Source organism: Bos indicus, chromosome 6, assembly GCF_029378745.1.
Source record: "Bos indicus isolate NIAB-ARS_2022 breed Sahiwal x Tharparkar chromosome 6, NIAB-ARS_B.indTharparkar_mat_pri_1.0, whole genome shotgun sequence".
Lineage (NCBI taxonomy): Eukaryota > Metazoa > Chordata > Mammalia > Artiodactyla > Bovidae > Bos > Bos indicus.
This window is the reverse complement of record NC_091765.1, coordinates 40,778,623-40,794,474: the sequence shown is the minus strand read 5'-3', so window position 1 is coordinate 40,794,474 and position 15,852 is coordinate 40,778,623. Positions and strand designations below refer to the sequence as shown.

The window sequence follows — 15,852 nt, the reverse complement described above, 5'->3', positions numbered from 1 at the left end:
ATCCAAGAAAGACAAACAGAAGTTTTGCTGCTTTGTTTTTCATTAATAACTAAAATCTTTTGGATGCTTAATATAAGTTAGGCACTGAACTAAGTCTCCTATTTGGCAATAATTTTAGTTTTAAACATTATGCAAATTACCTTTAATGGGATAACTCAATGAATAGATAGTGACTAGCCTTCTCCCTGATGCCTGCACAGAATTATTGCCCAAGTCATCCGTTATCTTTCCCCTAAAGTTCAGATAACACTATGATCGCTAGTAGAATTTGAACTATACAGGATTTCAGCTTACCGTTTCAGGCTGACTATATGACAATTAATCAATAACTTAATTCTTTAAAGGAATGACAATTTTATTCACCTGAGAATGAATAATACTTTGTGCCCTGGCTGTCTTCATTTTTATGTTAAAGTCTACACAGCTTATTCATATCTGATGGGTCTTCATTACTTTCCTGTAGAAGTTTCCAGTGACTCAACCACAACAGCACTTGAGTCACTTCTTGGAATAACTTCTCACTACTATCTGCTACTAAGCCTATCTTTATTATACCTTCTATAGACTCTTTGTATCAAAAGTGGATTCTCTACTCCATGTTAGAGTGATTTTTCTAGCTAGCAAAGTAAATCATACTACAATGCTCAAAATTTTCCCTTCTATTCTATTGTCATCAGGACAGTGATTTTTCAAGATGAGGCTTTCAATGTATGTTCTAACCACTAAAACTGTTTAAATTTCCTGAAAACATACAACTCTTTAACTTTTCTGGGTCTTTGCATATACTCTTTTCACTCTCTAGAAAGCCCCTGATCTCTCTGCTTGCAAAACACATCCTCATACATGAAGATTCTTTGAGTCTCCCAGGAAAATCAAGATATTCCTTTCTCTGTCTTCCCATGCATATGTATTTTATTACTTATCATGTAGCTTTTAAAATTTCTGTTGTATAAAACTTAAATTCTTGATGTTGTAAACATTTTGAAAGCTGAAACTGTGACCTCTTATCTGTAATGCCTGATGCAAAATAGCCACTCAAAAATAGTGTTGATTATGCAGTATGTGAAAAAAAACTTACATTTCCACATGTCATTCTCTGCTGCAATAACATTCATCAGACGACTTGGAATTTTTAAAAGAAACCAGTTGGAGCATCTGCTTTTACCCCTCTAGCCATTTTAATACTTCTTTTTCACTCATTTTCATATCTTATCTAATATTACAAATGTTTGATTCATTCTTCTATACTTTTTTCTTATGAAAGCCATTGTGCCTTTCTGCTTGAATGTTCAAACAACTCAACAACAATAGAAGAACATAAAAGGTATGTGTATACATGCATGTAACATATACTTTATAGATATAAATTTTTGTGAAATTACGTACAAATAAGAAAAAAATCAATATATTGAAAAGGCAACCAACAGAATGGGAGAAATATTTGCAAATCATATATAATAGGGATTAATATCCTAAATATATAAAGAATTCACACAACTTAGTTACAATAAAGCAAGTAATCAAAATAATCATTAGAGAAATGCAAATGAAGTACAGTTAGGTATCACCTCACACCAGTTAGGATGGCTATTATCAAAAAGATAGGAGAAAAAAATTGTTGGCAAATATGTGGAAAAAGGGAAACTTTATGCACCATTGGTGAGAATGAAACCATTATGGAAAACAGTATGCTGTGCTGTGCTTAGTCACTCAGTTGTGTCTGACTGTTTGCGACCCCATGGACTGCAGCCTGCCAGGCTCCTCTGTCCAAGGAGATTCTCCAGGCAAGAATACTGGAGTGGGTTGCCATGCTTTCCTCCGGGGGATCTTCCCAACCCAGAGATCGAACCCAGGTCTCCCGCATTGTAGGCAGATTCTTTACTGTCTGAGCCACCAGGGAAGCCCAAGAATACTGGAGTGGGTTGCCCTGTCCTTCTCCAGGGAATCTTCCCAACCCAGAAATTGAACTGAGGTCTCCTGCATTTCAGGCAGATTCTTTACCAGCTGAGCTACCAGGGAAGCCCCCAAAACAACTACAATATGCTCCAGCAATCCCACTCTTAGGTATATACCTGAAGGAACTGAAATCATTATCTCTAAGCAGTATTTGCATCTCCATGTTTTTGCAGCTTTATTCACTAATGGCAAACTATGGAAACAATCTAAATGTACTATGACAGATGAATGGATAAAGAAATTGTGGTATGTATCCTATGGAATATTATACAGCCAATCAAAGAAAGGGAATACTGTCATTTGAGACAACACAGATAAACCAGGAGGGCATATGCTTAGTGAAGTAAGGCAAACAGATAAGTACAAATACTGTATGCTTTCACTAATATGTGGAACCAAAAAAAAAGAAAGAAAGAAAAGATGATTTCACAAAATAGAATAGTGATTGGCAGAGGCTGGTGGTTGGGGAGATGTATGTCAACAGGTACAAATTCTGTTATAAGAAGAATAAATTCTGAGAGTCTAATATACAGCATGGTAACTACAGTTAATATATTTCAAATATTGTATACTTGAAAATTGCTCAGAGTAGAATTTAAGCATTCTCACCAGAAACAAAAAGAGTTAACTATTTGAGGTGATGAATGTGTTAATTACCTTGATCTTTGTAATCACCATACAATGAATAAGTATATCAAATCATCATGATGTGATGTATATACCCTTTGAATATATACAATTGTGTTTGTCAATTATTCCTTAGTAAAATTGAAAAAAAGGAAGTAAATTGAGGGAAATTGATGCATATAATTTTCTTCTCATGAACCTGTTATTAATAAAAATGAATTTTCTTTACAAAGAAGATTACTCTTCTATTTAATTCAATAGCAATTAATGATATCAAGATAATCAAGATATGCATATAAAATTGAGAATTTTGCCATGATAAAGATGAAAACACTCCAATGATTATTAGTGAACTCAATGGTCTCTGGAACTACAGATACAGTTTAATCTATAAATGTATTTTACCAAATTTATCTTATACTATTTTGCTGTGGAATATCAAAATTGCTGTAGGGATTACACTAAGCATGGCTACTGATAACTAAGAATTAAGTAAGATGTTCTGAGGAAACACAATGGTGATCTTTATTTTGTATACTGAACAAAATGCTCTCTGCATTCTGCAGGAAGTGAAATTACTATGTATTTTTCTAAGCTCCTAACTTATAATGGAATCATAATATAAAAACTTCAGACAGATATTTGTTCAATATTGTCTAAATAATAAAAGGAAAAAGTAAAAGTGAAAGTTGCTCAGTCATGTCCGACTCTTTACAACCCCATGGAAGAGACCATGGTATTCTCCAGACTAGAATACTGGAGTGGGTAGCTGTTCCTTCTCCAGGGGATCTTCCCAACCCAGGGATCTCTCATTGCAGGTGGATTCTTTACCAGCTGAACCACCAGGGAAACCTCGAAAGTCAAGGTAACTTACATGTGCTATAAAAATTAGTCAAACTACATATTATATTTATTTTTAAAATTTATTTTCAAAATCTGCATAATTAAAAGAAAATGAAACAATTACACAGCATGACAGCTATATTGTGAGCTAAGACATTCCTAAGTTCATGTTAAAGTAAAAAAGTCATGCTTCATTTCATGAATACTTGTAACTTTCCTAATAAGCTAATATACAATAGGACCCAGAGGGATGGTATGGGGAGGGAGGAGGGAGGAGGGTTCAGGATGGGGAACACATGTATACCTGTAGCGGATTCATTTTGATATTTGGCAAAACTAATACAATTATGTAAAGTTTAAAAATAAAATAAAATTAAAAAAAATAAAATAAAATATTTTCAAGACCTTTTAAAAAAAAACATATTGATCAAATCTAATTTATATATCCCTACCATGGTGGCTCAGACTGTGAAGAATCTGCCTGCAATGAAGGAGACCTGGGTTTGATCCCTAGGTCGGGAAGATCATCTGGAGAAGGGAATGACTACCCACTCTAGTATTATTGCCTGGAGAATTCTATGGACAGAGGACCCTAGTGGGCTACAGTTCATGGGGTTGCAAAGAGTCAGACTCGACTGAGTGACTAAAGCAATCACTTTTTCACCAACAGAAACTCAAATAACTTTGAAATATGCAGATTCAAAATTTGACAAGTACAATTTAATTGAAATAAGGGTTCAAAATTTTGGAAGAGGCAAATGCAAAAATAGCATGTAGAAGGGTTAAACACAAGAAGAGTGCCTAAACAGAAATGGAGGACAAAGACATATTTTTAAAATCAGATATTCAATGTCAAACATGCAGTTTATAATCAGATACAGCATTCAAGAATCATTCTCACTTTCATTTCTTTATAAATATGCATGCGAATGATCCAGAGGAAACAAAAGGAAAAAAATGTACTCCTGAACTTCATATCCAACCTCCAACATTCTGAATCTCTTTGAAAGTCTTCGTTACTACTAGCAGAGTAAAAGCAGTGCAGTGAGCTTATCCCACAGAGTGAGTTCCCTTCCCATTTTACTGAATGTGTGCTCAGTTGCTCAGTTGTGTCCTACTCTTTGCAGCCCTCTGGACTGCAGCCCTCCAGGTTCCTCTGTCCACGAGATTTTTCAGGCACGAATACTGGAGTGGGTTGCCATTTCCCACATCCAAAACAAGCAGTATAACTTGAGCATTTGCAACACATCTTAGAAAACACTGAGACAACCCTCATAAGACCTGACCTGAGAACTTTACTACCAGAATTTCCCTTCCCAAAATTTGAACACAAATTTGAACAAAATTTGAAGATCCCTGAAGATCAGGGATCTTCAGACAAATTAAAAGGCAAATTGTATGGTTCCCAGCTTTGGAGGCCTGGAAAATGCAACCAAGATTAAAAGCAATAAGAACTAAGAGTGAACAAGACATACTAAATTGTCACAACCTGTGTCTAAATGTCCTCTGTGATTTATGCAATTTCTGTATAATGGTTTGGATAGGCGATATGCCACAGAAAATCTATAACTGGATTGAAGAGAACTAAATGTCTACTTTATAGCAATCTATCACATGACATTCAAAATATTATACCTCAAGATTTAAGAAGTTAATTCAGAGGATTTGATATACAGAGAATCAATTTGCTATTAATGATTTTGCCCCCATGGGTCAGACCATCCATGTATAGACTTGCCTGAGGTATTCCATCTGTATGAAAACAAGGTGCTCAACCAGCAGAGTTCAAAGCAGCAAGGTGCTGGACAGCCTCTGGGGCAGCAACAACTTCTTTCTTCTAAATCTAATTCTACCTGATATTATACATTCTATTTTCCCTCATCTATCTTTTACTAGTTGATTCTCCTTCATCACATTTTCTTTTATTTTGAAGAATAGAGGCTTGGAGGCTCTCCTGAGCTTGTGTCCTAGATCACCCACTCATCCCCCAATACTGTTCTTCTCCCCACCCGCACAGTGTTAAGTTTTGGGACAAAAGTGGTGAAGAAAAAAGATATGGCCCTGCCCTCATTATGCTTGCAGTCTAATAGGGTAGTTTGACACTAACCAGAATATTGAATTAAGTTGTAATAACTTCTATACAGACAAAATCTAGGGAGATATGAGATTATTTAATAGAGGCTAGGAAAGAAGACAACAGTTGTAGACATAAAGTAATACAAATACAATCCCTATACCTTCATGCCTTGTCTTTCTCTCTGCTTCTTCCCTTCGTATGTAAGTATCTTAAAGTGTCCTGTTTTCTGATATTTGCCTCTCCTGATTTTTTCCATTCATCCCTTTTACGATATTCCAACAAGCTAAGCCACATCTACCTTTTTTTGGCAGCTGGATGGAAGATGGAACATAGGTTTTGGAGCCAAATAAATCTAAGGTTGAGGCAGTTTAGTCACTTTACAATTGAATAATTTTTTTTTTCTTTTTAAACAAGATTTCTTAATTGTTTTGAGCCTGGTCTGTTTTCTTTCCTTTTTGTTTGGTCTCACCACACAGCATGCAGGATCTTACTCACAAATCCCGGCAGTGGAAGCACAGATTCTTAACCACTGGACCAGTAGGGAAGTCCAGAGCCCAGTCTTTTTAAAACAGCAAGATGAAGTTGTCAATTTTCAAGGGATTAGAAATGTTTGATAACTTGCAAAAAAAAAAAAAAAAAAAAGACATTCTACTGATAATTTATGGTAAAAATCCAGATTGAAAATATTATATGAAAACTATGAAAGAAATTTATAATGTTCAGTTCATTATGTATTAAAAATATGAAACCCATAACAAATTTTAAAGAAGATGTTGCCCAGCTTTATTTCTACATTTATGAATCTTACTGATTCTTTAATAAAACATAAAAGAGTAATAAAATAAATGAGTCACTAAGCTAGCAACTTGTGCCACTATAAAGAATAGTAATGGGGTATTTTGTTGGAGTTGAAGATCAATAGGATTTATTACCAGATGCTCTACTGATAGAGCTGATAATGTAATAATCAGAGAAGTAAAATTCACCTAGAGCTTTGCATGTTTCCATCTCTCCTTTATTATAGCTTTACCTGATACACCATCTCCTCAACACAAACAAACTCAATGGGACATATATTTAGTGTAATTTCCAGCTACTAATTTCTATCATCATACAAAAATCTATAGAGCATGCAACTGTAAGAAAAGCTCTATGACAAAAAGCAGACTACATAAGATAAACTATTTGAAATGTTTCCTGTTCCTTTCAGTCTGTTATGTTACAACTCACTCCTCTTTTCTCAGTCAGCAACAGTGTTTTCATCTCCTTTCCTATGACCAGGATTTGAGCAGCTTCCTTCTAGGTCCCGAACAGTCTTGCTCCCACATACCTTAACTCTCACACTCTCATGACTCTGTGTGTTAGTCACTCAGTCATGTCTGACTCTTTGTGGCCCCATGGACTGTAGGCCACCAGGCTCTGTCTATGGAATTCTCCAGGCAAGAATACTGGAATGAGTAGCTATTCTCTTGTCCAGGGGATCTTCCCAACCACAGGGATTGATCCTGAGTCTACTGCATTGCAGGCAGATTTTTTTTTACCATTTGAGCCACCAGGGAAGCCCCTCATGACTCTCTAAACCCATTCTTACTCTCTGATTTTCTAAGGACTGCAGATTTCTGTATCTCAAAATAAATTCAAATCTACCCAATTGTCTTCTTAAAAAATCCCTTCTCAGCCAAACTCTTCAAACTACTTCATATCTGTTCTCTTCAATATTCATCACCTCTAATCTTTCTTAACACTCTGAAAAGCGACTCATTCAGCTATCATTCTATCTTGAACCCTTCAAGAGTAATATAGTCAAGTTCTGAGACTTATTCTCAGATCTCCTCTTGGTTCTTCAGCTGGAGTATCTGACTCGGCAGATCATTTTTCCTAGAAGCCCCTTCCTCCTTTATCTACTGTGGCCATCTGCTCTTTTAATTTAGTCCTCTCAGGTTTCTCTTCTCTTTTTCTCCTTTCCATTGGCCATTTGATGCCTTCAACTATCTACTTTGTTTTTTGTAATAACAGTTACTCCAAAGTCTTTGTCTGAAGTCATGTCCTGCTCCAAATTATGACAGTCTTTATTATTATAGTATCTCTAAACACCTTATTGGAAATTCAGTATTTCACAGATTTTGCTCACCATCATTTTCCCTCCCAGTTTTGGTACTACTCCTCAGTTTTTTTACATACAATGTTATAACCACCATATCCATATCCTTCATACTTAAAATTTTGGCATCATCTCTGGTTCATTTTTCTCCATTACTCTCTCATCTCATCAAATGCCAAATCCTATTAATTCTGCTTCTGTACTGGCTATCACATGTGCTTCCACATCATCATTCCAACTATCACTTCCTAGCTCCTGCTCTCATGACCTCTCCCCTTGACCAACACAATAGAAGCCTCAAGCCTGGTTTTCTCTTCTTTTGCCAAACCGCTGGTACATAGACATCAGATTAATCTCCTTGGAGATTCAAATTCCTGTGTTCGAACACATTCCAAAGAAAGATTTAGATCCTCATACTATCAAGCGCCTCCATGAATTAGTTTCAACCTACCTTTTCAACTTTATCTCTTTCCTGAACTCCCAGATACCAAAAACCCATCAAACTGAGTTCCTGTTTGGCAGTATTTTAGACTTCCATTCTTATTGTCTGTGCTCATAATGTTAATTACTTCTGCAAACTCTTTCTCATCTTTGCAATTCACTCATTAATTATCCTTCAAGGCCTATCTAATACATTATCTCCTGGATGAAGGCTTCAACAATCAAGGTATCATTCATTGAATGATTGCTATCTTCTAAGCACATGAGGGGGCTTCCCAGGTGGTGCTAGGGGTAGAGAACCATGACAAGGCAATAGACATAAGAGACATGGGTTTGATTCCTGGGTTGGGAAGATCCCCTGGAGGACTGCATGGCAATCCACTCCAGTATTCTTGCCTGGAGAATCCCATGGACAGAGCCTGTCCATAGTGTCACAGAGTCAGACACGACTCTAACTCGCACGCACAAGCACACGAAGCCCTACATATGTTAATTCTTTCATTACAAACTAACAACAACAGTTAGTTCAGAGATGGAGACAATCCTATAAAGGATAAGTAGCTTGCCTATAGCTTCATAGTTAGTAAAGGACAGGCAGACTTCGGGTTCCAACTAAAGCTTTCGGACTCTGGTTAACTACCATAACCTGCTTTCCACTTTAGGCCCTCTGTAATAAATACCATGAACTTTATAATTTTTCCTCTTTTAGAATGTGTGTTACTTTGTACCTCATTTCACAGCTTTTAATTTGCATGCCACTTGATAGAGATCTCTGGAGAATGTATGTTGCCTTTCTATAGTAAGTGCTTACTTACTTAATGTTTGGCCTGAATAGATGGACACACAATTCGTTATGTGAACACTTACTATGTCTTTCTACTATTTACTCTGTCATATATTATATCTTCTAAGATGAGAGGCCTTTGGTAATCTATGGCTGTAAAATTGAATGGAGATGTCTTTTTGAGGCATCATTTTTCATGATGCCTCAACATGTACTACTTACTCTAATTAAGCTCAACTGTGCAATTCCTAAAGCGAAATGCTCACTGCCACCTCTGCCCTTTGTCCCCAGTGTTTCTCCTTTGCAGAATGTCACTTGCACTTTCCAAGGCACATAGTGTTCTTCTTTTAAGGTTAGCTAAAAAGCCTCTTGATGAAAGTGAAAGTGGAAAGTGACAAAGTTGGCTTAAAGCTCAACATTCAGAAAACGAAGATCATGGCATCCGGTCCCATCACTTCATGGGAAATAGATGGGGAAACAGTGGAAACAGTGTCAGACTTAATTTTTCTGGGCTCCAAAATCACTGCAGATGGTGACTGCAGCCATGAAATTAAAAGACACTTACTCCTTGGAAGGAAAATTATGACCAACCTAGATAGCATATTCAAAAGCAGAGACATTACTTTGCCAACAAAGGTCCATCTAGTCAAGGCTATGGTTTTCCCCGTGGTCATGTATGGATGTGAGAGTTGGACTGTAAAGAAGGCTGAGCGCCGAAGAATTGATGCTTTTGAACTGTGGTGTTGGAGAAGACTCTTGAGAGTCCCTTGGACTGCAAGGAGATCCAACCAGTCCATTCTGAAGGAGATCAGCCCTGGGATTTCTTTGGAAGGAATGATGCTAAAGCTGAAACTCCAGTACTTTGGCCACCTCATGAGAAGAGTTGACTCATTGGAAAAGACTCTGATGCTGGGAGGGATTGGAGGCAGGAGGAGAAGGGGACGACAGAGGATGAGATGGCTGAATGGCATCACTGACTCGATGGACGTGAGTCTCAGTGAACTCCAGGAGTTGGTGAGGGACAGGGAGGCCTGGCGTGCTGCGATTCATGGGGTTGCAAAGAGTCGGACACGACTGAGAGACTGAACTGAACTGAACTGAAAATATAAAAATGTTCTTTATGGCCAAGAGTGTTTCCTTAATTAAAAATTTGATGAGAATAATATTATCATGTGCAAATGTTTATTCTATTTCTGTGTCAAGCACTGCAAAGCTATAAGTACACTTTAAAGCACATTTAAATACTTTAAAATAATGTTAGTGGGTCTTCTGAATTAAGATTATTCTCTTATAAAATAAGGAAGTTAATAGGTGAAAAAATAATGAATAGTTCTTGAAAATGACTTGATTTTTTTGGTGCTTGCTCTGGAGGCCTATCAGCTTCCCTAGTGGCTCAGTGGTGAAGAATCTGCCTGCAACGCAGGAGCCCTGGCTTGATCCCTGGGTAGGGAAGAATCCCTGGAGGAGTGCATGGCAACCCAGCCTAGTACTTTTGCTAGAGAATCCAATGGACAGAGGAGCCTGGCGGGCTACAGTCCATAGGGATGCACAGAGTCAGGCATAACTGAAGCAACTTAGCATGCATGCAGTATAAATCGAGGAGGGCATGGCAACCCACTCCAGTATTCTTGCCTGGAAAATCCCATGGACAGAGAAGCCTGGTGGGCTTACAGTCCATGGGGTCACAGAGAGTCGGATACGACTGAGTTACTGAGCAGCAGCAGCAGCATGTAGGCCTATCACAAGAAGTTGTTCCTATTTTATTATTTCAACCAAACACGTCAAAAATATTAAATTCAAATTTAGAGTTAACTTAATACACACACACACACACACACATATCATAGACTAGGTGGTTAAGAAGTGATTTCTTATTTAGTAGATATTAAGGTAAAGATTTTTCCTAATGCTCACCTCCCAAGATGATAAAAGCAGCCCACTTTATATCTTCTGTGACCTTGTTTTTATCCACATGACTTATATATATTTGGCAAGATTCTTGCCAAATACAGAAATGAACCCAGCAGATGCATACAAAATAGGTATGAAATATTTTGTCAAAAGAATTTAACTTTTAATGGAGGCAGCCATTGGGTCAAATAAGCTAAAATGCTCACTAATTTAAAAATCTTATATATTTTGATTTGATCTTTTTTATACTATGTAGTAGATTCATACAATAATTCAAGTAAAACAATAAAACAGCATTTTAAAATGTGATGTCATGAGGAGGGAGACACCGTCTAGTTATTTTGTTTCTATGATCTAGTACCCCACTTTTTCTTTTACCGTCGCCCCACCATGCCCACTCCAAGTAGAAATGGACAAGGGCAGATCTCCAGATCCACCTGGAGAGAAAAGGTACTCACATTCTTATTTTGCCTAAAGAACCTAATGACACTTTCTGAAGAAAAGGGCAAGTACTATTTTTCCTTAAAATTCATTCTTTTTAATTATACCTGAGCTAAACAAACAAACAAACAAAAATCCTAGCCACTTCAACAAGATATTTAATTAAACAGAGTAAGGGTCAACACAATTTTGAAAGGAACATTTGTCTAAGCTGATCGATCAGATTGGCCTTCGAAATACCCAGATTCTCCTAAAGAAAATCATGGCTTGGGTCACTGGGGAGAAGGGAATAAGAGGGAATTCGGGGCACATACATTTCTGTGATGGTCTCTGGCAGATTCGTGGGGATCTCAGTGAGACCTTTCCCACGGCAATCTACGATGTTGTTGCTACAGGTACAAGCAGCTGGGCAGTGCAAAACACTGCAAGAAGGAGCCATAAATGACTGGTGACCTGAAAAAGAAACAAATAGAAGTTGTATTTTTTCCTGAATTTCTTAAGTGTGCAAAATGTACACCTGGTTCAAATCACAAGCATGTTACTGAACAGAAATGCGTGTATTTAAATACCTGATCATATGATGACACTATGTTTCTAAAATATAGTTTAGGAAGCATGCATTTATGTCTTGGGATCAACATAGGTAAAACAAATGAGATCTTTAAAACTACAAAAATGATAATTTTTAAAATTCAAAAGATTTAAGAGAAAGGTTAAATTCTGATTTGAAACTAGAATTCTATACAAAACTATTATGAATTTCAAAAAAGCAGCAATTTCAGAATAATATCTGTATTTCATTTCTAATAAGCTTAGACAGAGCCTGGTCTTGACTGAATTTAAGTAGCTTAACTTACTTTAACTTAAAGAAGGAAAGGAAAATAGTAAAACTTCCCTCTTGGTGGACCTAACTGTTGATTCTAAATAAGTAATCCTGTGCAGATAAGTATGAGGAAAATAAATGATGCTAAGTTTGAGTTCTAGGTAGGTTCAAAATTACTGCTTTTTTTGAAGTCGTGATAGTTGTATCATGTCATTCTGTTAGTTGTAATCTAGATGATTTTTTTGACTTTGTATAGCCTAAAATGTTAGCCTAAGTGTAGTTACACACAGGTATATGTTTTTACTATTCAATACCGAAATTTTCTGTTCAAACGGTAAACAACAGACCATCAGGCATGTTGTACCAAATGGGCGTCTATAAACGCTGGGTTTGTCCCTGAAGCAGGGCCAGCCCTCTCTGCTCTGCAGAGAAAGGGCCCTACCGGTGGGATTCACAGGGAAGAGGCTGCTGGCTAATTACTAACCCGATCCCTCTCAACAAGTTCTCATACGTTACAAAAATAGCCTCAGTCTAAATAAGAAACGTCAACTTGCCTTCTTCCTCATCTAGAAAACAGGAAGGAAAAAGTGAAGAGAGAAAAAAGTGGTTAGTAACGAATTGTTAGTCATTTCCTTATTTAATTTTTTTATAAAGCAATCAGACCTATTGACAATGTTCCATAACATTACATGAAAATTTGTTTGAGTTACAAATATGAGAAAACACATAAAAAGGCTGAAAAGGGAGCAATAAAATAATCCTGAACTAGCATGTCTTCTCATTCTGCCTTTAGGAAACTGCTATTTATGATGCATTGAAAGTGAAAGAGAAAATTGCTCAGTCGTGTCCCACTCTTTGCGATCCCCTGGACTGTAGCCCACGAGGCTCCTCTGTCCATGGGATTCTCCAGGCAAGAACACTGGAATGGGTTGTCATGCCTTTCTCCAGGGGATCATCCCGACCCAGGGATCCAACCCAGGCCTTCTGTATTATAGGCAGATTCTTTACCATCTTAACCACGAGTGAAGCCTCTTATGATGCATTATAAACATAAATATTTTAAAATTTTGCTATATTGTTATTTTGAACAAACACTTCTAAAGCAGAAACAGTCTTATATTTATGAATTATATGTTAATATTTATGCAACATGTGTATGCATGTGTGATAAGTCACTTCAGTTGTGTCTGACTCTTTGTGACCCTATGGACAGTAGCCTGTCAGGCTCCTCTGTCCATGGGATTCTGCAGGCAAGAATACTGGAGAGGGTTGCCATGCCCTCCTCCAGGGAATCTTCTCAACCCAGGGACTGAACCCTCATTTCTTACATCTCCTGCATTGGCAGGCAGGTTCTTTACCACTAGTGCCACCTGGGAAGGCCCTTATGCAACATATTAACATATAATTATATGAACTGGGAATCAGACTGTGCAGGTTGAGGTCCTTGAGCTCAACTCTATAACCTTGCACAAGGTTACTTATCATCTCTTTTTCTTAGCATTTAAATCTCTAATATAAAGATAATATTACATTTCTCTACAGATGTTATGAGGGAGGTAAATATAGGTGAAATACTTAAACACATAGAAAGAACTGAAAGTCACCTATTCATACTTTACATAACCTAAGTCTTATTTTTGTTTTTATATTTTTGTTACTGAAGCCAGTCATTGATCTCTTTTAGGCAGAACTTAACGACTAGTACATACATATACATGAAAAGTATTTTATCACTTTTCAACTACAGTTCTATTACTTTTTCAGTTTCCTAGCCAGGATCCAATTCTTGTTCATCATTTTTCCAATTGTTAAGATCAAAGTAAGAATGATCTTTCTTAAAGGGAAAATCATGAGTAGCAAACAGAACTATAATCTCAAAAGTTCTTACATTTCTCTTGGAGTGAAAACTTAAAAATCCTTCATCACAACTTAGGTACAAATCATCAGTAACTGCCAACCATGCAGGACTGTCTTACAGCCTATGACCATCATCACAAACACAGAGGAATTCCATGGAGTGATTAGTGTACAACTGCAAAGGTTAGTGAGGAACAGTGAAACCTTTCAAGCATGCACCCTGCACAGTTCCTTACATCATAGCATACGGGAATATGAAAACAGAAAGGTTCTTTCTCTCTTACCGCTGCAGACAAATTCTCGTTTTTGAACCTCAGCTACATTGTGGCCCCTCAGGTGAGATGGCCCCATACACTGAGTGTAGAGGCCCACCCGAGGCCTTTGGCGCAGCCAGTCCGAGAGCCAGGCCAGGTGGCAGTCACAATATAGGTTGTTCGAATGGAGTCGACTGAATGAGAGCCAAGCAGTTTAAAGCAAGAAAACAGAATGGAGTTATTTCAAAATTTGCAAAGTTCATTCATAATAAGTTTATATCTCAACATAAAATAGGTTAAAGCTTAATACGTGCCAACTTAATTATTTTCCTAAAAATTAAACTGATAAGCACAAACTCAAGTCCCTCTTCATCTACTGAGCTAAGCAAATACACAGAGAGCTTGAACATGACCATGAAAATCTTTTGCTGCTGTCTATTCAAAGAGACAAAGAGACACACAGAAGTCCGAGGCAAATTGCTCTGCAGTTCCAACATACTGGCAGTCAATGGGGGTGGGCAGAGAAATGGGAAGATCAGAGGCCAGGTAGGGGTAGGAGGCATGTTAATAAAAATTGTGGTTCCCAATCTGGTTCCCAGTTAGTCTTGTCATTATTAGTCTCTCTAGAAACTGCTGGCAAAACCTTTTTAGCAGGTCACTTTCATTTTTTGCTGAACCAGACAGAAAAATAATTTAATATAAACTGTTTCTTTTCACATCCTGATTCTGATTTCCTTCTTTTTGTTTAATCGCAGTAAAAGGGATTAGCTGCTTTTGGCTCTTGGGGACATAGCCTCAAAGAGCAGGAATTGAAATTAAAAGACATAGATGGCTGGGAGTGAAGGAATTAAGCCAGTCCCCTCTATGCTGGCACAGATCCATACCAGATCATGGATCCCTTTCAAGTGGCAAATAGCACTTCTCCATTTATAAAATATCAGACAAATATATCCACTAAATTAGGTAAATGACTTCAAACTGGCTTTTATGTTTTCTCAAACTAAAGAAAAGGACACCCAAAACTATAAATCAAAGCATCATTCCCAGAATCATCTATGACATAGTAATACCATTTTAGCCCTTTTTAGCTGATGTGCTCAATTCTAACCCAATAACAGTAATGGATATTAAAACATGGAACTCAGTCCAGAAAGATAATTGGACCATAAAAATGGAATTTTTAAGTAGCAATGATAATATAGAATAATGAAACAACCAAAGCAAGGGAATTTAAAATTAGATGACTGTTTTACATTCTCCTTGAGCCTGAAGATACAGAACAGACTGTCTTCCATCGAAACTAGATGGCATGCCACAGGACAGAAAGGGACATTTGGGGAAGGCTGGGTGACCTCTGGTGAAGCTTGCTAGGAGGTCAGTGGCATCTTTTGGAAGCTACAAAGCACATTCCACACCTTTGCTCTGTAAGTGTTTCCATCTAAACCAAGCACATTATAGTGATGCGATTAGATGCATATATATTTGAAATGAGAAAACAATATAAAATTTTAAAAACCTGAATAGTATGACAAACTGTAGTGTATTTTTTTACATGAAAATAAGACTCACTATCAAAAATGCAGATGGCAGAGTTTCTGCAGTCTTAATGGCTTTAGTTTTCCACAGATTGAAAGCTTGATCAATTTGTTTTTTAAAAATTAGCTAAAGTTAATGAGAAACCAATTTCATCAAATAGAGTTTGAGTGAACTGGACCCACTGGGCCAGATTAGTCTCAA

General features: G+C 37.1%; 1 protein-coding gene across 2 annotated transcripts in view; it reads right to left on the bottom strand.

Annotated features, from left to right (window-relative positions):
* Nucleotides 1-15,852, bottom strand: part of SLIT2 (slit guidance ligand 2) — a 407,371-nt gene that overhangs the window by 118,459 nt on the left and 273,060 nt on the right. For both annotated transcript variants that reach the window (XM_070791218.1, XM_070791219.1), the window contains exons 8-9: nucleotides 14,146-14,309; nucleotides 11,496-11,634 (exon numbers count right to left, since the gene is read on the bottom strand). In XM_070791218.1, the coding sequence (XP_070647319.1) occupies nucleotides 11,496-11,634; nucleotides 14,146-14,309 (303 nt within the window). The remainder of the gene's footprint in view (nucleotides 1-11,495; nucleotides 11,635-14,145; nucleotides 14,310-15,852) is intronic.